The 23,033-nt window shown below is 39.1% G+C and overlaps 1 protein-coding gene across 4 annotated transcripts in view; it reads left to right on the top strand.

The window, feature by feature from the left end:
- Positions 1-23,033, top strand: part of GCC2 (GRIP and coiled-coil domain containing 2) — an 87,542-nt gene that overhangs the window by 32,480 nt on the left and 32,029 nt on the right. Inside the window, exons 10-13 of one of the 4 annotated variants that reach the window (XM_080653365.1) lie at positions 4,877-4,996; positions 6,009-6,173; positions 7,084-7,188; positions 8,015-8,177. In XM_080653365.1, coding sequence (XP_080509491.1) covers positions 4,877-4,996; positions 6,009-6,173; positions 7,084-7,188; positions 8,015-8,177 — 553 coding nt within the window. The remainder of the gene's footprint in view (positions 1-4,876; positions 4,997-6,008; positions 6,174-7,083; positions 7,189-8,014; positions 8,178-23,033) is intronic. The other 3 variants (XM_080653367.1, XM_080653366.1, XM_080653368.1) reach the window with 3 other exon arrangements.

Raw genomic sequence — 23,033 nt, 5'->3', positions numbered from 1 at the left:
ATCATGTGATTTTTGTCTTTCAGTTTGTTTATATGATATATCACGTTTATTAATTTGCAAATATTTTACCAGCCTTGCATCCCTGGAATAAATCCCACTTGGTCATATCGCTGGATCTTATTTGGTAATATTTTGTTTGAGGATTTTAGCATTTATGTTCATCAGGGATATTGGCCTGTAATTCTCTTTATAGTGTCTTTATCTGGTTTTGAAATTAGGGTAATGCTGGTCTCATAAAAAGGGCTTGGCAGTGATTCTTCCTCTGGGGTTGTTTTGAATAATTTGAGGAGTATACATGTTAGTTCTTTGAATGTTTGGGAAAACTCCCTGTGCAGCCATCTGAACCAGGGTTTTTAATGGCTAGGAGTTTGTTTGTTTTTATTACTGCTTCTATTTCATCAGTTTTTATTGGCCTATTCAGGTTTTCTGAATCTTCCTGATTCAGTTTTGGGACATTGTATTTTTCTAAGAATTTGTCTATTTCATCCATATTGTCCAGCTTGTTTTGTATTTCTGTTGTGTCACTGCTTACTTCACTGCTTTCATGTCTGGTTTTATTTTTTTGGGTTCTCTGTTTGTTTCTTGATGAGTCTGGCTAATGGTTCATCAATCTTGTTTTTATCTTTCCAAAGAACCAGCTCTTGGTTTCATTGATTTCTTTTGGTATTGTTTTTCTATGTAATTTATTTCTGCTCTAATCTTCTTTATTTCCTTCCTTCTACTTACTCTGGGCTTTTCTTGTTCTCTTTATAATTCCTTAAGTTGTAGGATTAAATAGTTTATTAGCCCTTTTTCTTGTTACTTGAGGTAGGCTGATATTGCTATGAACTTACCTTACAGAACTGCTTTTGTGTGTCCCAGAGATTTTGTGGTGTTGTGTGTTCATTTACATTTGTTTCCAGGAAGTCTTTTCATTTTTCTTGATCTCATTGGTAACCCATTCATTGCTTAATAACATGCTATTTAGCCTCTATGTATTAGAATGTTTTGGGGTGTTTATACTCTAGTTGATTTCTAATTTTATTCCACTGTGATCTGAGATGTTTGATATGTTTTCAATCTTCTTGAACTTGTAGAGATTTTTTTGTGTCCTAACATGTCTCTTTGTGAATGACCCATGTTGACAAGAATGTATATTTTGCAGCTTTGGGGTGAAATATTCTATAATTGTCAATTAAATCCATCTGATCCAATTTGTCCTTTAGAGCAGTGGTCACCAACCGGTGGTCCGCCGATCACTAGTGATCTGTGAGGTCTGAAAGGTTGGCGACTGCTGGTTTAAGGAAACCTTTGGAGCAGCAGTCGCCAACTGGTGGTCCATGGAACACCCTCCGCGAGGTCCGAAAGGTTGGTGACCACTGCTTTAGAGTCACTGTTTCCTTGTTAAATTTTTGTCTGGATGATGTATTCAGTAAAGCCAGCAGGTGTCAAATTACCCTACTATGACTGAATTGTTTTCGATCTCTCCCTTAATGTCCTCTAGAAGTTTTTTATACATTTAGGTGCTTCTGTATTGGGTGCATATATGTTTACCAGGGTTATATCCTTTTATTGGATTAATCCCTTTAGTATTATGTTTTCTCTTGTGATGGCCTTCATTTTGAAGTCTATATTGTCCAATATGAGTATTGCTACCCCAGCGTTTTTCTTTTCCATTTGCCTGGAAAATTTTTTTCCATTCCTTCACTCTCATCCTGTATGAGTCTTTTGTTCTGAGGTGGATATCTTATAGACAGCATATAGTTAGTTGGGTCATGTTTTTGTATCCATTCAGCTACCCTATGCCTTTTGATTGGAGCATTTAATCCATTTACATTTAAGGTTATTATTGATAGGTACTTATTAATTGCCATTTTAATTCTGTATGCCTAGGTTTCCCTCTCTGATTCTTCTCATTACAGCAGTCCCTTTAGCATTTCTTGTAATGCTGGCTTCGTGGTAATGACCTCCTTTAGCCTTTGTCTGGGAAGCTCTTTATTTCACCATCTCTTTTCAATGACAGCCTTCCTGGATATTGTGATCTTGGTTTCAGATCCTGGCTTTTCATTACTGAGTACTTCATGCTATTCCCTTCTGGCCTGTAGAGTTTCTGATGAGAAATCAGCTGACAGCCTTATGGGGAGCTCCTTTGTAGGTAACCATTTTCTTTTCTCTTGCTGCCTTTAAGATTCTCTCTGTCTTTAATTTTTGGCATTTAATTATGATGTGTCTGTGTGTGGGTGTGTTTGGGTTCTTGCTGTGGTTCTCTGTGCCTCCTGAACTTATGTGACTTTTTTCTTGACCAGGTTAGGGAAGTTTCCTGCCATCATTTCTTTAAATTTGTTCTCTATTCCTTGCTCCCTTTCTGTCTCTTCTGGAACACCTATTATGCAAATATTGTTATATTTCATGTTCCTAAGCTGCCCTCCTGTTTTTTAGTTGTTTTTTCTTTTTGATTCTTTGAGTGACTTTTTTTTAACCTGCCTTCTAATTCACTGATCTGATCCTCAGCTTCCTTTAATCTGCTGTGTATTTCTTCCAATGTATTCTTTATTTGTGCTATGTCATTCTTTATTTCTGACTATTCTGTTTTCATAGTTACTATATCAATTTTCTTCTTTAATTTGGGGGTTGTTTCTCTGTCTTGTTGTTTCGGCTGCCTATTTGAGTTTGTGACTGACTATACATTATATTAGGTAGATCTGCTACACCTCTCAATCACTAGTGTAGGACTGTGTCAGATGCTGTTTCTGACTAATTAGATCAGACAAAGACTCAACACCTTCAAAGACCCACTTGATCCTGGATTGGCTTCAGTCTTGAGTAGCCCTCTGGCCATCATCCACAGGTGCGGTGAGAGGTTTTCCAATAGGGTGGGGCAGTTGTTTCCACTTGGAGGCTAATTGTTATTCTAGTCTCTTAATTGTCCACAGAAACTACAGGGTGGGACAAGGGGTTTTATAATAGGATGGGTCAACTGTCTGCCCCCTAGGCAAAAGCTGCTTGGATAGCAAATATGTGCCTGAGAAAGATGACATCTGCAGCTTGATGGAATGACTCAGCACAGGAAATAGGGGTGTCTGCCTTCAGAGCTCTAACTCCATTGCCCCCAACCCTGGCTTCTGCTTACATAGCTCCAGTCCACTGTGGCCTCCCTCTGCCGGAGCCCAAGGTGAGTGGCTGCACATGAAGTTTTGTGTGTTGGTCCTTTATTGGGATGCCTGCATTTCCAGCCATCTCTCCCTGGCAGACAGCAACCCTTCTGCTTTTCACAGCCAGATGTTATGTTGGCATCTTTCTCAGTTCTGGTGCTCTTTGCTGGGGTGCCCAGCTTGGGGTTTAGACCCCAGAGTCCTCAGTTGGAACCCTCCACAGCTGAAATATCCCTCCAGAACTTCAGCTGCTGTCTGTGAGTGCCTTACCAGCCCTTTCTGGTCTCCAGTCTCTATGCAGTCTCCACTTTCCTTTCTTGGTTATCAGGTTTCTCTCCAGTTAGTCCTCAGTTGATTATTCAAGATTTTTTTTGTATTTTAGTTATAATTCTAATTTGGTCTTGGGAACGTGCCAGTGTAGCATCCATTTACTCCCCCTTGGTTTTTTTAAATACTTAAATGTGGTAAAATAGAAAGCAAAGTTCACCATCTCCACCATTTTTAAGAGTAGCTATTGACAACTATTAAAACCCTAATGAGTAAAAACATTAGACAGAGTCTAAGAGCATAAAGACCTTTGATTTTTGGAGTTAAAGGAATCCACATAAATACAAAATAAGCATGCCATCATCTCTCTATGAGATAGAAGACATAATTTCTCAACTCCATATTTTTGTATCCTAGGATTTATCAGAATCCTCAGACAAATGAACATGGACAAATAAATTTGTAAGCCAGATTTTAGATTCCCATTTCCTGCCTTTGCCAATGAATAATTAGGTAGACCATAAAATAGAACCTCAGATTCTAACTGTCACCAGTGTGGATAATAATTGACTATGAATAAATTAGAATTAGAAACAAAATTAGATTTGGCCAGAACCAGAAAGAATATATAATTCCATGCATGAGACCACCAGAAGAGCCTGAGAAGGTGAGGCAAGGACTCAAGAGTTCCAGGGCTAGATGAAAGTCACTTTTCACAGAAAACTGAGAAACATTTTCTTAGTTATTTTGCATACAAATTCATTTATGTGAAGGAGAACAGTAGTAGTTGTCCAGAAACAAAGGCAAAAACAGGATTTAGAAGAGAGGGTAAAGAGGAGAAACTATAGACAATCTGGAAACTGAGTCTCATTTACATATTTCTGACAGAGTAACCTGATTGGCTGCTATGTAGCAGAAAAGTCTGTGTGGGCATTTTCTCCTGGAATAATGGCCATGTGGGACTATCCAAAAAATTCATTTGGTTTTAGAGTCGTCAGAAAATATTGAATGTTTTACTATAAGATGTAAGGGGCTGTATTTATATAATGTCTTCTCATGTTCTGTCATTAGCACTTCTACTTTATATTAAACTAGACCTGAAACATTTCCTTCATCAGAATTCTTTAGGTAGAACTAATAAGTAACCAGGTTAAACTTTTTCTCCTTCCTCAAATTTTGTTTACATTTTAGAAGTTTGTTTTTACTGATGACTCGAAAATTTAACTTGGAAATTACTGTATAAATATAAAATCCTCTTCCCCTTCAATAGATTCCCCTCATACTTAAAATCATCTGAATTATGCTAATTTTATTATATAATGCCAATTAGGTATTTTGTCAAATGTTGAACTTAGGCAAATATTTAAGCTTCCAGAATGGACTCATAAACCTTATATAAAGGTGGCTTGATGGTATAGTCTGACTGGTTGAGTGTATAATAATATCCTAAAATTAAATTATTTTGTCTTTTATTGAAGAATCTTTTACTAGAATATGATAAGCAATCAGAGCAGTTGGATATAGAAAAAGAACGTGCTAATAATTTTGAGCATCAGGTAGAAGACCTTACAAGACAATTAAGGAATTCAACTTTTCAGGTAACTTTAAATTGAGAAAATGCATACATGAAAATTATAAGTATATTTCATTTCAGTATATTTGCATAAAATAAAATTAATACATAGGCAGAAACTTAATTTCATTTTCTTTTCCCACTGTTGGGAAAAAACTAGCAACTATCCTGTCTTACTTATTGCTGTAATCCAAGCATGTCAAACTCGCAGCCCATAACGAATATTTTTACGGTCCAGCCATTATGTAAGAAATGTTTTAATAAAAATTTTTAACTTAATTTTTACAATATCCTGTTATACATAATTATTAATAATGAACTACAATGTTCGCTAATGACTAATTACTATAATCGTGTTGTATTCATTTCCCTTACGTGCCTTATGCGCAGGCACACCATTTCTCTCTACTAATACTACCAGCGAATATTTTAACAGCCGATTGCCACGTCATTAGTCTTGGATTGACTTGTTTGGTGTGCAAAACAGGAAATATTTCGTTTTCAGAGAACAAGAAAAATAGGTTTATTTGCCTTACACTTATTAATTTATGCAGTTATTCAGTGTCTGGTAAGTTAATGTTCAAGAAAAAATATTAATTTTTATTAAAATATTCTATTTCAGCCCTTTGTATTCAGCATGTCTTTATTGAAATAAACCTACATTTCTATGAAAATTGAAGCTTTTGTTTTTTTGTGGCCCACATAAACTTAAACCTTGTCTATTTGGCCCCTGTTAGCCTTTGAGTTTGACATGCTTGCTCTAATCTCAGTTCCCTTGGGCGTTTTTTCGTTTTGTTTCATTTTTGCCTTTTTCTCTGCCAATGTTCCTAGTCTTTTATATTGTTTGCCAAATTAATATCAACAATTATAGTGTTTAAAACTTATCCTCAACTTAACATTGTCATTCTTTGAAACTGATTTTGAAATCTTCATTTTTTTAATACTATGGCAACATTCTGGTTAATATACCATTTTATTCTTCCACTCCTATATATATTTTGTGTGTTTTTACAGTAATGAATAATTTCTCATTCTAGTGTGAAAAATTAAATTCTGACAATGATGATCTCCTGGCTCATGTTGAAACACTACAGTCTAATGTCAAGTTATTGGAAGTACAGATTTTAGAGGTCCAAAAAGCCAAAGCAATGGTGGACAAAGAGTTGGAAGCTGAGAAACTTAAGAAAGAGCAGAAGATAAAGGTAAAAATAGTCCTGTGGGATTAATTCATGTTATACATTGATGTTTTTATCAAAGTATTATTTAAGAGACTAGAGGCCCAGTGCACGAAATTCGTGCACAGGTAGGGTCCCTAGCAGTTGCCGGCTGCCAGCCAGGGCCTCCCTTCCCCCAGCTGTCGGCCGCGTCCTCCCTTCCCCCAGCTGTTGGCCAGGGCCTCCCTTCATACCTGCATTGGCCTGGTGCCACCTGCTCACCTGCTCCACCACCCCACCGTGGTCTTGTTCTCATTGGGGCCCACCACTGTTAGCACCATGTCACTGACGCCCACCATGTTCTGCGCCACCCCCTGGTGCTCAGCACACGTCTAAATCCCGATAGGTCAAACTCCTGCCCATAGGGACAATTTGTATATTAACCTTGTATTATATAGTATGGAAAGATTGTCCTGGCCTGTTTGATTCAGTGGTTAGAGCGCTGGCCCATGGACCAAAGTGTTGTGGGTTCAGTTCCCAGTCTAGGGCACAGTACCTTGGTTGCAGGTTCAATCCCAGTCCTGGTCAGGAGGCAACCAATCCATGTGTTTCTCTTTGCCCCCACCTTACCTCTATTCCCCTACTCCTGTTTCACTCTCAAAAAAAAAAAAAAAAAAAAATTGAAAAAATATCCTCAGGTAAGGATTAACAACATAAAAAAAGATGGAAAGATTACTGAATAGCATTTGTTAATACAGAAAAATTCATTAATTCCTTAATATATGCTAGCTATGGATTTGAGAATCTAAGTTATGACTTTTGAGTGTATATTTTTCAAATATTGAAAGATTTCAAACACTTGATATTTTAGTATGTCAGATTTATTTTATAGTTCCTTACAAATACCTTTTTAATGTTGGTTGGCATGGGGTGGGGGGGTGGGGGTTTTTAATTTTAGGAGCATGCCAGTTCTGTAAATGAACTTGAAGAACTTCAGCTACAACTTCAAAAGGAAAAGAAACAGCTACAGAAAACCATGCAAGAATTAGAACTGGTTAAAAAGGTAAAATAAAATCAGACTCAAAACTTATGTCAGTAATTATCTTCGTTAAACTATTCTATAAACATTGAAAAGAAATCTTTCAAAAACATGATTACATGCCGTACTAAAATAATCATTTATAAATTGCTTGCCTCATAATATTGAAAATTGAATTTATTTCTCTGAATGCCTATCTCTCCAGAAGAATCTAGGTTCATGAATTATTAGATATTTTAGATATTGGTTGGTATTTTATTTTTGTACATGATTATTGTATGACACATGAAGATTTAACTTTGGCTTATTTTTCTCAACATTTTTCAAGATGAGGCTAATAGGAAAAGAAAGTACTGTACAACTGTAGAAGCTGTTTAAAATGCTAGTATCTATATATATAAAAGCCAAGTGAATGGAATGACCAGTTTCTATGACGTGCACTGCAACCAGCCAACTGGCCAACCTCCCATGGTCCCTCCCCCTGGCCAGCCTGGCCCCAATCAGCCCCAATCAGGGTGGGCTGGCCCGACCTCACCCGTGCACAAATTCATGCACCAGGCCTCTAGTTTATAAATAAGAGCCCCACAAGAGAATAACTACCAATTGAGGTTAATAAAAAATAAGAGATACAATGAAACTGAGAAAGTTAGATTAAATAAACTATTACAAAACACATTTTGAAATTACAAAGTAGAAAATATTCAACTTTTAGTTTCTTCGTTACTGTGTAAACATTATTTCAGAAAAGCATACTAGAACATGTTTATTCCTATGGCATCATTTTAGCAATTTTACATATGAAATTAACTCATCTTTTATTTTGTGGATCATTTATTTATAATATGTGCAGGATGCTCAACAAACCACATTGATGAATATGGAAATAGCCGATTATGAACGTTTGATGAAAGAACTAAATCAAAAGTTAACTAATAAAAACAGCAAAATAGAAGATTTGGAGCAAGAAGTAAAAATTCAAAAACAGAAACAAGAAGCCCTACAAGAAGAAATGAGTGAGTAAAACACAGTTCATTTTAACTTAATAATAACTTCATTATAGCAGAATACAGTAGAGCAACATTACTTGTTTATTTCACCAGTTTTTGACTGCCAACCAGATCTTTCACACAGTGCTAACCATTTTTAAGGACCAGAAAAGTTTAAAACCATTTGTAGTACAGACATTGACAGCCCATGTTGGTGAATAATGTATTCACTTAAATATTTCGTAAGTACCTACTGTGTGAGTAATACAAAAATAAAAAGGGGTCTTTGTCAATGATTCTTTTATTGTCAGCAGAGTGGGATAATTTAAATAACTGTGAAATCTTTCTTTTTAAGGTGATTATATTCCATTTTATCCATAATGGGATTAATGCTTACATTAATATCGCTTTAGACCTAGCTCATTCGGCTACATCTCACAGAATAATATGTTGTATTTTTTTTTTTAATATATTTTATTGATATTTTATAGAGAGGAAGGGAGAGGGATAGAGAGCTAGAAACATTGATGAGAGAAAAACATCGATCAGCTGCCTCCTGCACACCTCCCACTGGGGATGTGCCCGCAACCAAGGTACATGCCCTTGACCGGAATCAAACCCGGGACCCTTCAGTCCGCAGGCCGACGCTCTATCCACTGAGCCAAACCGGTTTTGGCAATATGTTGTATTTTTATTTTAATTCAGCCCACAATATTTTTTCATTTCCTTTGACTCATGGATTATTTAGAAGTGTGTTGTTTAATTCCTAAATATTTTAAGGAATTTTCAGATATCTTTCTGTTAATGATTTTTAAGAAGTTTTTTTAATGTATCTTTATTGATTTCAGAGAGGAAAGGAGAGGGAAAAAGAGATAGAAACATCAATGATGAGAGAGAATTATTGTTTGGCTGCCTCCTGCGTGTCCCCTACTGGGGACCAAGCCTGAAACCCAGGCATGTGCCCTTGACCAGAATCAAACCTGGGACCTTTCAGTCCACTATCCACTGAGCCAAATCAGCTAGGGCTCTGTTAATGATTTTTTTAACTTAATTCCTTTGTAGTTAGAGAACATATTCTGTATGATTTAGTCCTTTTAAATTTATTGAGTTTTATTTTATGGCCCAGAATGATTTCTTTTGGTAAATGTTTCATTCACTTGAAAGTAATGTGTTAGACTATATTAGTTGTTAGATAGATTGTTCTATCTAATATCAATTAGATCAAGTCAGTTGACAGTGTTTAAGTTTTCTACATCCTTAGTGATTTTTTACTACTGTTCTATCAAGGACTGAATTCTCTGTATTCTGAATTTTGTTTTCTTTTTGGTTCTGAAACATGGGGCTCAGAGTGCAGATTCTTCCTGTGGGTCCTTGCCCTGTGAAGTTTGAAGAATTAAACTCATGGACTGAAAGATTTCTTTAATAAAAATGTAAAAGTTTACTGGAAGCATATACAAAGTCCATCTAGGCAGGGGGATCCCCAAAGGAGAAAAGCCTGCTTTTTTTCTCTCTCTCTCTAATGGGAAAAAAAACTAAATCCAAAATCTATTTCTGCTGAGTCTTTTTGTCTCCTGGTTTACTAGTATAAAGGCTGCAGTTCTTTGTCTGGACTTAACCCTTCCTAATTGAACTCTACCTTAATTTAGACAGGGGTCCTCAAACTTTTTAAATAGGGGGCCAGTTCACTGTCCCTCAGACCGTTGGAGGGCTGGACTATAGTTAAAAAAAAAAACACTATGAACAAATTCCTATGCGCACTGCGGGCCCAGGACGAGTCGGCTGCTAAGCAGGACAGGCAGCGGCATCCGGCGGGCCGGATAAATGTCCTCGACGGGCCGCATGTGGCCTGCGGGCCGTAGTTTGAGGACCCCTGAATTAGGAGTTCTGTGCTTTCCTCATTGGTTGCTGTGCTACATAGTGTTAGTTTCAAAGTCTAAAGCCCATGTGGTGCCCCTCACTGCCTCTCCCCCTTACTTTGCAACATTGTCCATCTTACCTGTTCAGGTTGAAGTTGCTTTTGATCTCCCTTATGGCTCTCTCTCAATTGTCCTTGCCAGAGATGTTTCATTACCCCTTATGGCTCTCACAGCTGCTCAGGTCAGCGCTGCTTTTGATCTACCTTATGGCTGTTTTAATTGTTCAGGCCAGAAATGCCTCCATCCTTCCTGGACACCCCCCCTTTCTGACTGCCTCATTAAGCTAGCTAGCTAACCCTTATCAGTTCAGTTGAATTTGCTTCATATATTTAGAAACTCTGGAATTAGCTACACGTATATTTAGTACTAGGGGCCCAATGCGCGAATTCGTGCACCTTGAAAAGAACTGTGGACTGTGAGGCAGTGGTGGGCACAGGGGCGGGTCTCAGTCCATCCTCCATGCCCCCTCCTGGCCCTTCCCGCCTTGGCCCCTAGTCCCCTGTCTGCTGGCAGCCCGGCTACTGCCGCTGCCACTCCCATGTGCTAATGGTGCCGGCCCCACTTGCACCCACCGATGGTGTCGAATGATTGGGGCCAGTGCCAGCAGCAGATGCGAGTGGTGGCTGCCAGCCCCGATCACCCCTCAGGAGCAGGGGGCGGTGGAGAAGCCCTCAGGGGCGATCGGGGCCGGCAGCTGCCGCTCGTACCCACTGACAGCACCAAGCGTTCGGGACTAGCACTGGGTTCTGGCTGCGGCTACAAGCAGAGCCGGCACCAGCAGTGGGTGCGAGCTGGGCCAGCGCTGGTAGCGGGTGCAAGAGGCGGCTGCCGGCCCCGATCGCCCCTCAGGAGCAGGTGGAGGTGAAGAAACCCTGAGGGGCAATTGGAACCAGCAGCTGCCGCTCACACCTGCTGACAGTGCCGAGTGATAGGGGCCGGCGCTGGGCGCTGGCAGTGGTGCAAGTAGCAGCTCCGGCACCGGCAGCGGCTGCAAGCAGGGCCAGTGCCCGCAGTAGGTGCGAGCGCTGGGTGGGGAGCAAAGAATTTTCAGTAACCACAAGAGGCTTGCCTCGATGACAGCAACCAGTGCCCCACCTTGGTCTGGCACCCCTGCTCACCTGCTCCACCATCCCCCATGGCCGACACCCGCCATGTTCCACACTCTGCCACATGCTGCCGACGCCCACCATGTTCCATGTGCACCCCCTGGTGGTCAGCACACGTCATAGTGACCAGTTGTTCAGTTCCGCCATTTGGCCTATTTACATATTAGGGTTTTATATATATAGTTAGTCATTTTTGGTGATTTGATCCCTCTATGATTGTGAAATATCATTTTTTTATCACTGGTAATATTCCTTTTTCTAAAGTCCACTTTGATGTTAACATTAATATAACCACTTCAGCTCTCCTTCATTTCCTATTTACATGACATATCTGTTCCCATTCTTTGGCTTTCAAACTATGTAAATCTGTAAAGTGTTTCTTAAGTATGTAGTTGAGTCTTGTTTTTCTCTCCAAGGTGACCATCTGTTATTTAATTGGGATGTTTAAGCCATTTATTTTTAATGATTATTTATGTGATTCAGTTTAAATCTATTGCCTTGCTATTTGTTCGCTATTTGTCTTATAATTCCTTTCCTTTTTACTCTTTTTCTGCCACCTTTTGAATTAAATATTTTATATTGTTTTATCTCTTTAATTAGCTATACCAATTAGATTTTAGTGGTTGCTTTATGGTTTATAGTGTACATCTAGAACTTAATAGAGATTACTTTCAAGTAGATTATACCACTTTATTCTATATAATAAAAGGCTAATATGCAAATCGACCCAACGGTGGAACACCTGGTCGCTATGAAGTGCACTGACCACCAGGGGTCAGACACTCAACACAGGAGTGGAAGCCAGGCTCATGGCTGGTGAGCGCAGCGATGGTGGTGGGAGCCTCTCGCGTCTCCGTTGCAGTGCTAAGGATGTCTGACTGACTGCTTAAGTGGGGAGCAGGCCTAAGCCGTCAGTCAGACATACCTCAAGGGCTCCCACACTGCAAGAGGGTGCAGGCCGGGCTAAAGGACCCCCATCCCAGAGTGCACAAATTTCATGCACTGGGCCTCAAGTATATAAGAATCTTACAATGGCACTCAATTTTTCTCCCCTTTTCTCTTTTGTGCTGTTTTTGTCATACATTTTAATTCTACATGTGTTATAATACATTGTTGTTATTTTTGTTTGAAAATAGTTATCTTTTAAAGCAGAGGTCTGTGAACAATGGCCCACAGCCCAGCTGTCTATTTTCATAAACAAAAGTTTTGTAGAAACACAACTATGTTCATTTGTTTATATCATTTTTTACTACTTTCATGCTACAACAGCACAGTTGAGTAATTGTCACAGAAACTGCATGGCCTGCAAGCCTGTAATATTTATTATCTGACCATTTTAGTGTTTATCAACCCATTTTAAAGAAATGAAAAACTGAGAGGATTTGTTTTTAATACTCACTCACATTTATCATTCTCGTGCTCTTCACTCCTTCATGTATATCCCAATTCTCTACAAAAGGTATGACTTTCCTTTTGCCTGAAGAACTTCCTTTAATGCATCTTTTGACACAGGCTACAGGCATTGAATTCTCTTGTGTTTCGTTTGTCTGAAAACATCTTTAACCAGCCTTCCTTTTTAAAGGATACTTTTGCTGGGTATAGAGTTTTAAGATGTACCTTTGTGCATTTTTTACCTTGTTTGTATTGTTTTTATAGTATATTGAACTTCTTTGATGTATGGAGTTTTTATAGTTTTCTTCAGGTTTATAATAATTTTGGTGATTATTTCCCTTAATATTTTGGATATAAACCTCCCTTTCTTTTCTTTCCCCAGTAATCCAATTACACACATTAGACCACTGATGAAGTCCTACAACTCAGTCATAATCCATTTTCCTTTATCTTTTTTTTTTTTATATATTCTGAGCTTATTTATAGATAGTTTACATTATTATATCTTTCAATTCTGTCATCTGCAGTGTCTCATCTGTTAATTGCATTTGGTGACATTTTCATTTTAGATACTGTATTTTTTTTTTATCTCCAGAAGTCCCATTTGTTTTGTTGTTGTTTATTTTTCATTTATTTCTTCTTTATGTTCATGTTTTTATTTAAGTCCTTAGAATATTGTAGCTATTTTAATTTCATTGTTTGCTAATTTCACCACTTCTGTAATTTCTATTTCTATTGCTTGGGGTTTGTTCTTCTGTTTATGAATAATGTTTTCCTGCTTTTTTTCATGGGAAATAATTTTTTAATTGGATATGAATTTGACATATTTGAATGCTAAATTTTTTATAGAAATTTGAAGAGTTAAATTTTGTATGACAAGAAGTTATTTATGAATCAGTTTTATCCTTTTGTGGCTTGTTTTTCATCTTCTTTAGGACAAGTATAGAATAGAATAGCCTTTCCTATTGTGCCGCACCAGCACAGGCAAGGGTTCGGTGAGTCTGAGGGAGAGCTGGCAAAGGATGAAGAAAAGACAAAGAGAATAAGCTGGGTCTAGGTGGATCTTCTGTACCTGGCTGAGGCCACAGAACAGATCCAGACTGCAAGCTGAGCCTTTATTTTATAGTCAGAGGTAAACAAGGTAATTTACAATGTTCTCGTAAGTTTCATTTGTTTTGGCATCATTTGCTGCACCTCCCACAGCCCATTAGCTACCCAGGAAAGATCTAGGGAGCAGTCACAAGATCAAGCTTAATTATGCTAAGAGGGCTGTGCCCTCTAAGCTGGGACTTGTTTGTGGCTTTGACAGCAGGTCAGTCCGAGGCTTAACCCTATAACCGCTCTCTATACCTATCGATCCATTTCAGTCCCAATATTAAGGTGGGAATCATCTGAGGACTACTGAGTGCCCATGTACTCAACAACATTTCTTACTGTAGCTGGTAGAAATATGAACAATTTATAGTGCTATGTAAAATCTGGGAATTACTCAGATTGCAGCTTTCTATGCATTGTTTTGATCCTGGTAATCTTTGCAACTCAGTAAGACTTCTGCTCTGTTTGGGATTCCCTTTCTGTATCATAGTTTAAAAATTGCCTCAGGCAGAGAGCAGGGACTATATAATAGGGCTCACCTGTTGTTTACCTCCTTTTAGGCACCACAGTACTATACTGCTTACTGTCCAATGTCAGAAGACAGGTTTTTTTCATATATTCGGTTTTTAAAAAATTATTATTTAAAGAAAAAATGGAAGTCATTAAATGTCATTGTCTTATTTTTTATCACCCCCCCTTTGGCAATCATCAGCTTGTTCTCTATATCTGTGGGTCTGTTTATTTTTGTTTGTTTATTTATTTGTTATTGTTTTATATCACATATAAGTGAAATCATATAGTATTTATCTTTCTTTGTCTATCTTATTGCACTTAGCATAAAACTTGTAGGTCCATCTATGTTGCCACAAATGGCAAGATTTCTTTCTTTTTTTATTGCTGAATAACATTCCATATTGTGTGTGTGTGTGTGTACTAGAGGCCTGGTGCACGATATTCGTGCACGGGTGCAGTCCCTAGGCCTGGCCGGTGATCAAAGCATAAGCGTCTGGCATGGAAGGGTAGGTCCCCACTAACCTCTGGGCCCTGGGCAGCACCTGGGCCCCTGGCCCCCCACGCACACCCCTCCACCTGAGTCACAGTGCCCGAGTCCACACGCGGAGATGCGGTGAATATGGCCAGACGCTGTGGGCCAGGGTGCAGTGTGGGCCTCTGGGCTGCCCAGCAGCACTGCACAGAAGCCGGGCGGGCAGAGTGCTCTCTCCCAGCCGGCCTCACAGACCAGCTCCTGCACGAATCCACAGGGAACCCAACCAGCCCCTGTGGTCCTGATGGCTGCAGCCCAGCTCACCCGGAAGCCCATTGGGGCCGGCAGTTGCCCGCTGCCAGCACCTCATCACCAACTCCTGCCATGTTCCATGCTGCCCCCTGGTGGTCAGCACACGTAATAGCAAGTGGTCAAACTCCCAGTCAAGGTGACAATTTGCTTATTAGGCTTTTATTATATAGGAGATATAACTTCTTTACCCATTCACCTAATGATGGATGTCTAGGCTGCTTCCATATCTTGGCTATTACTAGTTATGCTGCAGTGAACATAGGGGTGCATATATCTTTTCAAATTAGTGTTTTTGTTTTCTTGGGAAAATATCCAGAAGTGGAATTGCTGGGTCGTTTTGCAGCTCAATTTTTAATTTTTTGAGGAATCTCTATACAGTGGCTGCACCAATTTACAATTCTACTAATAGTGCACAAGGATTCCCTTTTCTCCACATCCTCACCAACACTTGTTTGTTGATCAATAGAAGATAGCCATTTTTACTGGTGGGTGGTAATACCTGATTATGGTTTTAATTAACATTTCCCTAATGATTAGTGATATTGAGCACCTTTTAATATGTGTCTTGGCCATTTGTATGTCCTCTTTGGAGATATGTACTCATGTCTTCTGCCCATTTTTTGATTGGATTGTCTTCCTTTTGTAAAGTTGTATGAGTACTTTATATATTTTTATATTAACTCCTTATCAGATATATCATTGGCAAATATGTTCTCCCATACAGTGGGTTCCCTTTTCATTTTGTTGGTAGTTTCTTTTGCTGTGTAGAAGATTTTATTTTGATGTAGTCCCATTTGTTTATTTTCTCCTTAGTTTCCTTTGCCCTAGAAGATGTATCGGTAAACATATTACTATGTGAAATGTCTGAGATTTTACAGCCTATTTTTTTTTAAAGATTTTTATGGTTTCATGCCTTACATTTAAGTCTTTTATCTATCTTGAGTTTATTCTTGTCTATGGTATAACTTGGTGGTCTAGTTTCATCTTTTTGCATGCGCTACTAATTGATCTGTTTAGATTTTGTATTTCTTCCTGGTTTAGTCTCAGAAGGTTATATACTTCTAGAAAGTCATTCATTTCTTCTAGATTGTCAGATTTGTTGCCACATAATTGTTTGCAGTTCTTTAATGATTATATTTCTGTGCAGTCAGTTGAAACGTTCATTTATTTGGTCTCTCTTTTTTTCTTGATGAATTTGGCCATAAGTTTGTCAATTTTGTGTATCTTTTCAAACAACTAGCTCTTAGTTTTAGTGTTACCTTCTATTTTTAAGATTTTTATTTAGTTTATTTCTACACTGATCTTTACTATTTCCTTCCTTCTGTTTACTTTTAGGTTTTGCTTGTTCTTCTTTCTGTAGCTCCATTAGGTGTCCAATGAGATTGTTTATTTGAGATTTTTATTGTTTGTTGAGCTTACCTATATAACTATGAACTTATCTCTTAGAAGTGCTTTTGCTGGATCCCATACAATTTGAAAAGTTGTGTTTTTCATTTTCATTTGTTTCAAGGTAGCTTTTGATTTCTTGTTTGATTTCCTCTTTAATCCTTTGCTGTTCAATAGTATATTGTTGAGTCTTCACATATTTGTGGGTGGGTGTTTTTTTCCAGTTTTCTTTTTTGTAGATGATTTCAAGTTATTGTCAGAAAAGATGCTTGATACGATTTTAATCTTCTTGAATTTATTGAGACTTGTTTTATGGCCTAATATGTGATCTCTCCTGGAGAATGATCCATGTGCACTTGAAAAAGAAAAAAGTGTATTCTACAGTTTTTGAGTGAAATGTTCTATAAATGTCTATTAAGTTAATCTGGTCTGATGTTACATTTAATGCCATTATTTTCATATTAACTTTCTGTCTTGGTGATCTGCCCATTGATGTAGTGGGGTATTGAAATCCCCTACTGTTATTATATTACTGTGGATTTTTCCCTTTATGTCCATTAATAATTGCTTTATATATTTAGTTGCTCTTATGTTGGGTGCATAGATATTATTTGGCGGGTGCATAGATATTTAGGATTGTTATATCCTCTTTTTAGATTGACCTCTTTATAATAATGTAATGTTCTTAATCTTTTTTTACCATTTTTGTTTTAAAGTAAATTTTGTCTGATAAGAATATTGCTACCACTGTTTTCATTTTTGTTTTCATGAAATGTCTTTTTTTATTTCTTCACTTTCAGTGTGTATGTCTTTCGATTTCAAGTGAGTCTCATAAGCAGCATATAGATGGGTCATGCTTTATTTTGGTTTTTAATTCATTCAGCCTCCTTGTGTCTTTTTATTGGAACATTTAATCATTTACATTTTAAAGTAATTATTGGTAAGTGTGTACTTACTGCCATTTTGTTAATTCTTTTGTGTGTGGTTTGTTTTGGGGTTTTTTTTTGTTGTTGTTGTTGTTTTTATAGTTCACCTCTGTTCCTTTTTTCTTCTTTTGATCTCTTTCCTTGTGGTTTGTTGGTTTTCTTTAGTGTTCTGTTTGGGTTCCTTTCTCTATGTTCTTTGTATATCTTTTGTAGGATTTTGGTTTGTGGTTATCAATGATGTTTATGTATATTACTCTACATCTATACTAGTCCATTTTAAGCTCATAGGTGTTCAAATGTATTTTATAAGGACTGCAATTTTATCCCCACCCCCACACTTTATGTTATGGGTGTCATATTTTAGGTCTTTTTATGTTCTGCATCTCCTAGCTACTTGTAGTAATTTGAGTGGAGCTTGATATTTTTTTCTTCTGATCTCATAGTAAACTTTTTAAATATCTGATTTCCACTGTTTATTAAATATTTGGCTTTACCTGTGAAATTTTTTCCTTTTCATATTTTCTTGTTTCTGGTTATAGCCTTTCTTTATTGCTTAAGAAGATCCTTTACCATTTTTTGTAAAACTGATTTAATACTACAAACTCCTTTAGCTTTTATTTTTCTGGGAAACTCTTTATTTCTCTTTTATTCTGAATGATACGTGTTGGGTAAATTATTCTAGTTGTAGGTTCCTTGTTTTCAGCACTTTAAAGATGTCCTGTCACTCCTTTCTGGCCTATAAAGTTGCTGCTGAGAAATCAGCTGATACTCTTATGGGGTTTCCTTTGTTGTGATACACTGTTTTTTCTTGCTTCCTTCAAGATTGTCTCTTTAACTTTTATTACTTTAATTACAGTAAGTTTTTTTTCTTTTTTTTATCCTCACCTGAGAATATTTTTTATTGATTTTAGAAAGAGAGGAAGGGAGAGGGGGAGAGAGAGAAACATGGATAGGTTGCCTTCTGTACAGGTCCCAACCGGGGATCGAACCCACAACTTACATATGTGCCCTGACCAGGAATCAAACCAGTGACCCTTCGGTACATAGGACAACATTCCAACCAACTGAGCCACACTGGCCAGCTAATTATAGTATGTCTTAGTCTGATTTTTGGTTTATCTTATTTGGAATTTTCTGTGTTTGCTGAAACTGAATGTCTATTTCCTTTCCAAGATTAGGAACATTTTTAGCCATTATTTCTTTAAATAAATTTCTGTTCCTTGTTCTGTTTCTTCTCCTCTGGGATCCCTATAATATTAATGTTTGAACATTTGTTGTTATCCCAGACATCCCTTATCCTTGTTAATTTTTAATTCAATCTTTTGGGGTTTTTTTCTGTTCTGATTGGTTGATTTCCACTATTCAGGCTTCCAGGTCTCTGACTCATTCTTCTATAGTAACAAATCTGCAGTTGATTCTTTCTAATGTATTTTTCATTTTCATTATTGTATTCTTCAGGTTTACTTGGTTCTTAATATAATTATTATTGAAGTTCTTCCTAAGTTCCTCTGTTTCACTCTCAAATTCAGTGAGCATCCTTATGATTTTCTTTGAATTCTTGATCAGGCATATTATCACTGTTTCCTTAGGGTTTTTTCTGGGGATTTTTCTTGTTCCTTCATTTGAGAGATATTGTTTTGACTTTCTGTGTTAGTCTATATGAATTAAGCAAAAATAACTATCTCTCTTGGTCTTGAAAATGTGGCCTTATCTTCAGAGACAAAAGGCTCTAAATAGTATAGGTGCGAACACCCTGTGGTGATCTTGCAGATAGGTCAAAGTACCTGAATAGAGGGAGCTCTAGTGTGGAGGGAGCCATAAACAATGGCACTCACTAGCTTCTCTAGCCTGGGAAAGTTCCTGTGGTTTCCCAGCCTTCTCTATGCCCTCTGTTTTTTGTTCATTTGTTTGTTTTTTGTTCAGAAGCTGTCTGGAAGGAGTGCTTGCTCTCTTTATATGTGTATATTTGAGTATTCCAATGGAAGGGGTTAAGTTCAGTGTCTTCCTATACCACTGCCATCTTGGACCTCCTTAGTTTTCTAATTTTTATAACAAGAATAAAAGTCTAGATTTTGTTACTCCCTCATAGCCAGAAATGAGTTGGCACAGGCAGTGTGTGCTAAGAGTTCAGAGTGGAGAGATTCTGTGCACTGAAACAAACTCTTACAATTTGGGGCTAAAGTTAATCCTTAAAGTTAAGGTTTGGAGAGAAAAAGCTAATTGAGAAGGGTATTCCTTTCTCTAGCCATGGTGTAGTGAACCCCTTTCACGTCCCGCGTGATTCAGGGTTCAGGTTCAGGGTTCGGGCTCTGGAGGAGGCCGCACACAAATGAAAGAGACTAGAAAATATTAATTTAGAAATATTGGGGCCAGGCGGGAGCCCAACTCAAGGGGAAGGACTTCACCCTGCTCTGGCCTTGCTATCCCCTTTATTAAGACTATGGGATACACCCATAGCCTTTAGGCAGGCAATTCCAATAATAGCCAATCTGCAAGGATTTACCTAAAACTAAAAGGTGGAAGTTGCTTTAGCTACCATTGTCTCAACTGAACAGTGGGTGGTTGGTTCTGACCTTTCAGAGCTTCAAGGTTGACCAGCCTTCCGGGTTCCTTGTCCACACCTCTCTGCTAGTGAAGACAATGGGCGGCTTTCAACACCATGGTATGAGCAAAAATTAAAGAACATAATTTTGGGAAGGCTTGACTAGTTGGAATGAAGGCTTGACCTTTTAGGAAGTAAAGTACAATTAAGGAAGATATATTTCCATTCATTTCATGAAGTACCTGAATACCAGAATGTATGTGGGCCCTTTTTAAGGACAGTGAGGAAGATTTGCCCGTATAGTATATCAAATTAATTAGAATGGGGTAGAATCTTGAAAAAGCCACCAGCCTATGGCAGCAAAGACTTTGGTATCTGAGCTAAGGAGTTGTGACAGAGTAGAAAGAAGATGAGGAAGCAGGAGGACAATGTTCCATGAAAATTTTTTTTAATGGTTGGCTCATTCTGCCTAATGAATTAGGAATGCCAATTTTAATCTCAAACCCCTAAACAGCTAACCCTAGGCTAACTTTTCAGTTTAATTCTCATTACTCTCTTATAGGAAAAGAGGACTATTCATTTTTCCTGAGACACGATTTAAGTGTATATTTCATCTGCTACTATTCTTCCTTTCATGCCCTGGCCCTTCTACCCTTATGCTCACCTTTTGAAATGCTTCCTGATCTTAAATGTTTTCTTGTACTATGAAATCTTCCTTATCCCATGCAAACTGTATATAAACTAGAGGCCCGGTGCATGAAATTCATGCACTGAGCGGGGGGCGGTGGTCCCTCAGCCCAGCCTGTGCCCTCTCACAGTTTGGGAGCCCCATGATCAATTGTCCCAAAAAGGTAGGCCCTGACTACCCGGCCAGGGCTCTGCGATGGATTGCTCCCACAGAGGGAGGCCCCACCCACCTGCTGCAGCCTGCTGGTCGGTGGCCTGGGCCTCCCTCTATGGGGCGATCATGGAGACCCACGATGGATCAATTGCCCCACTGGCCAGTGGCCTGGGCCTCCCTCTGCAGAGTGATCATGGGGTGATGGCAGGGCCCCTGACTGCATCGCACATGTCTTGGCTGGCCTGGCGCCAATGAGTATCATAGTGTGGTGGTCCAGACAGTCATTCCGCTGTTCAGCCATTCAGTCGATTTGCATATTATGCTTTCATTATTATCAATAATCTTGATAATCTTTAGTCCATGGATCCTGATAGCCTATTGTATTTTTTTCTTAACATTTATATTTTGCTTTACATTATCATGTAAAATGTTATCCCCTAATTTCATTCTACATATTCTTTGAGTTCAGGAACTTAGTATATCTTGCTTATCATAATTCCTGGGAGCACTTAACGGGGCTTTGTATATCATTTGTGCTTTATAAAATGCTTTGCAGAACTAGATAAATAGTTACCAGAAAATAACTGAATAGATTTATCATAAAAAGGCATAGTACCTGTTCATATTTACCAAGTAATACAATCTATATGTATGGATTTAACTTCATAAAGTTAATCATTGCTTTTAAGATCTTTTAGTAGCACTGGTCTAAACCAGATGTCAAGTACACTTTTTTTGTAAAGGACCAGATAATAAATCTTCATGGCTTCTACATGGTCTCTATCATATGTTCTTTGTTTGTTTTATAATAGGCTATTGCCAGATTTGGCCTGCTGGTTGTAGATGGGTACCTGTGATTTAGACAATGAATCCACTTATTCCTATTTGATATTTGTTTCTTCTTTACCTTTGTAAGCATAAAAGTATTTGTTTTTCTTACATTTCAGTTCCTTAGTAAACTATTTTTCACTCACAATACCTTCAAAGTAATTAGAATCACAAAAATAGAAAACCAGCTATGTGCCTCTATTATGATACAATTGAAAATACGCAGCACCTATTTTGAGGTGTTTCTTAAAGTTTTTATCTTTTAGATATACCGTAAGTATATACCTTTATTTTTGAGATGTAGAGTGGGCAAAAGTAGGTTTACAGTGTGAGTACATGAAACACAGTTTATTCTTGTATTTTTATTTATTAACTAGAGCAGGGGTCCTCAAACTTTTTAAACAGGGGGCCAGTTCACTGTCCCTCAGATCGTTGGAGGGCCGGACTATAGTTTAAAAAAAAAACTATGAACAAATTCCTATGCGCACTGTGGGCCCGGGACGAGTTGGCTGCTAAGCAGGACAGGCAGCGGCACCCGGCAGGCCAGATAAATGTCCTCAGCGGGCCACATGTGGCCTGCGGGCCGTAGTTTGAGGACGCCTGAACTAGAGGGTATGGTGCACAAATTCCTGCACCGGTGGGGTCCCTTGGCCTGGCCTGTGCCCTCTCGCAATCTGGGACCCCTTGGGGGATGTTGGATAGCTGGTTTCGGCCCAATACCCGCAGGCCAGGCCGAGGGACCCCACCAGTGCACGAATCGTGCACCTGGCCTCTAGTATGCATATAAGATCTTTGATTAATCTCTTCCCACTCTCCCCCCTTTTCTCTGAGATTCATCAGTCTATTCCATGTTTCCATGCCTATGGTTTCCACTCCTGTGTTGAGCATTTGCCCCCTGGTGGTCAGTGCGTGTTATAGCTACCAGATGGCCAGCTGGCCGCTTAGACTTTTATGTATGTAGACTAGAAGCCCAGTGCACAAATTCATGCATGGGTGCAGTCCAGCTGGCCTGCCCCAATGGAGGCCTATTGGGCCGGGCCAGCGGAGGGGAAGGGCTGCGGCAGTTGGCTGACCAGCCCCACCCCCAACTGGGATGTTGGGGGTCAATTGGGGACTGGGCCAGCTGGGGGGGGGGGGGCGGCCATTGGGGGCCCGGATCAGGCTGGTTGGCTACCACAGTGCGTGTTATAGCCACCAGTCATTCTAGTTATTCTGGTCATTCTGCCATTCTGGTCGCTGAGCTTTTTTATATATATAGACTAGAGGCCCAGTGCATGAAAATTCATGCACTGGAGGGGGGGGTCCCTCAGCCCGGCCTTCTCCCTCTCACAGTCTGGGAGCCCTCGGGCGGGTGGCGACCCAGGTGATCAAGGGAAGGCGACGCCCCCATCACACCTCTGCTGCTGCCACTGCCAACAGCTCAAGCCTCAGCTGGCCCTGGTTACCTGAGCCTTGGGCTGGCCCTGGGAGGCTGAGCAGCCGCCATCTGAGGCTTGCCGGCCCTGCTTGCCTGAGCCTCAGTCAGTGGGGGGTGCAGGAGGACCAGAGGCCCCC

The sequence above is a fragment of the Plecotus auritus genome (genome assembly GCF_963455305.1).
Source record: "Plecotus auritus genome assembly, chromosome: 2".
Taxonomy (NCBI): domain Eukaryota; kingdom Metazoa; phylum Chordata; class Mammalia; order Chiroptera; family Vespertilionidae; genus Plecotus; species Plecotus auritus.
Note: the sequence above shows the minus strand (reverse complement) of the source record. Positions and strands in the feature narration are given on the sequence as shown.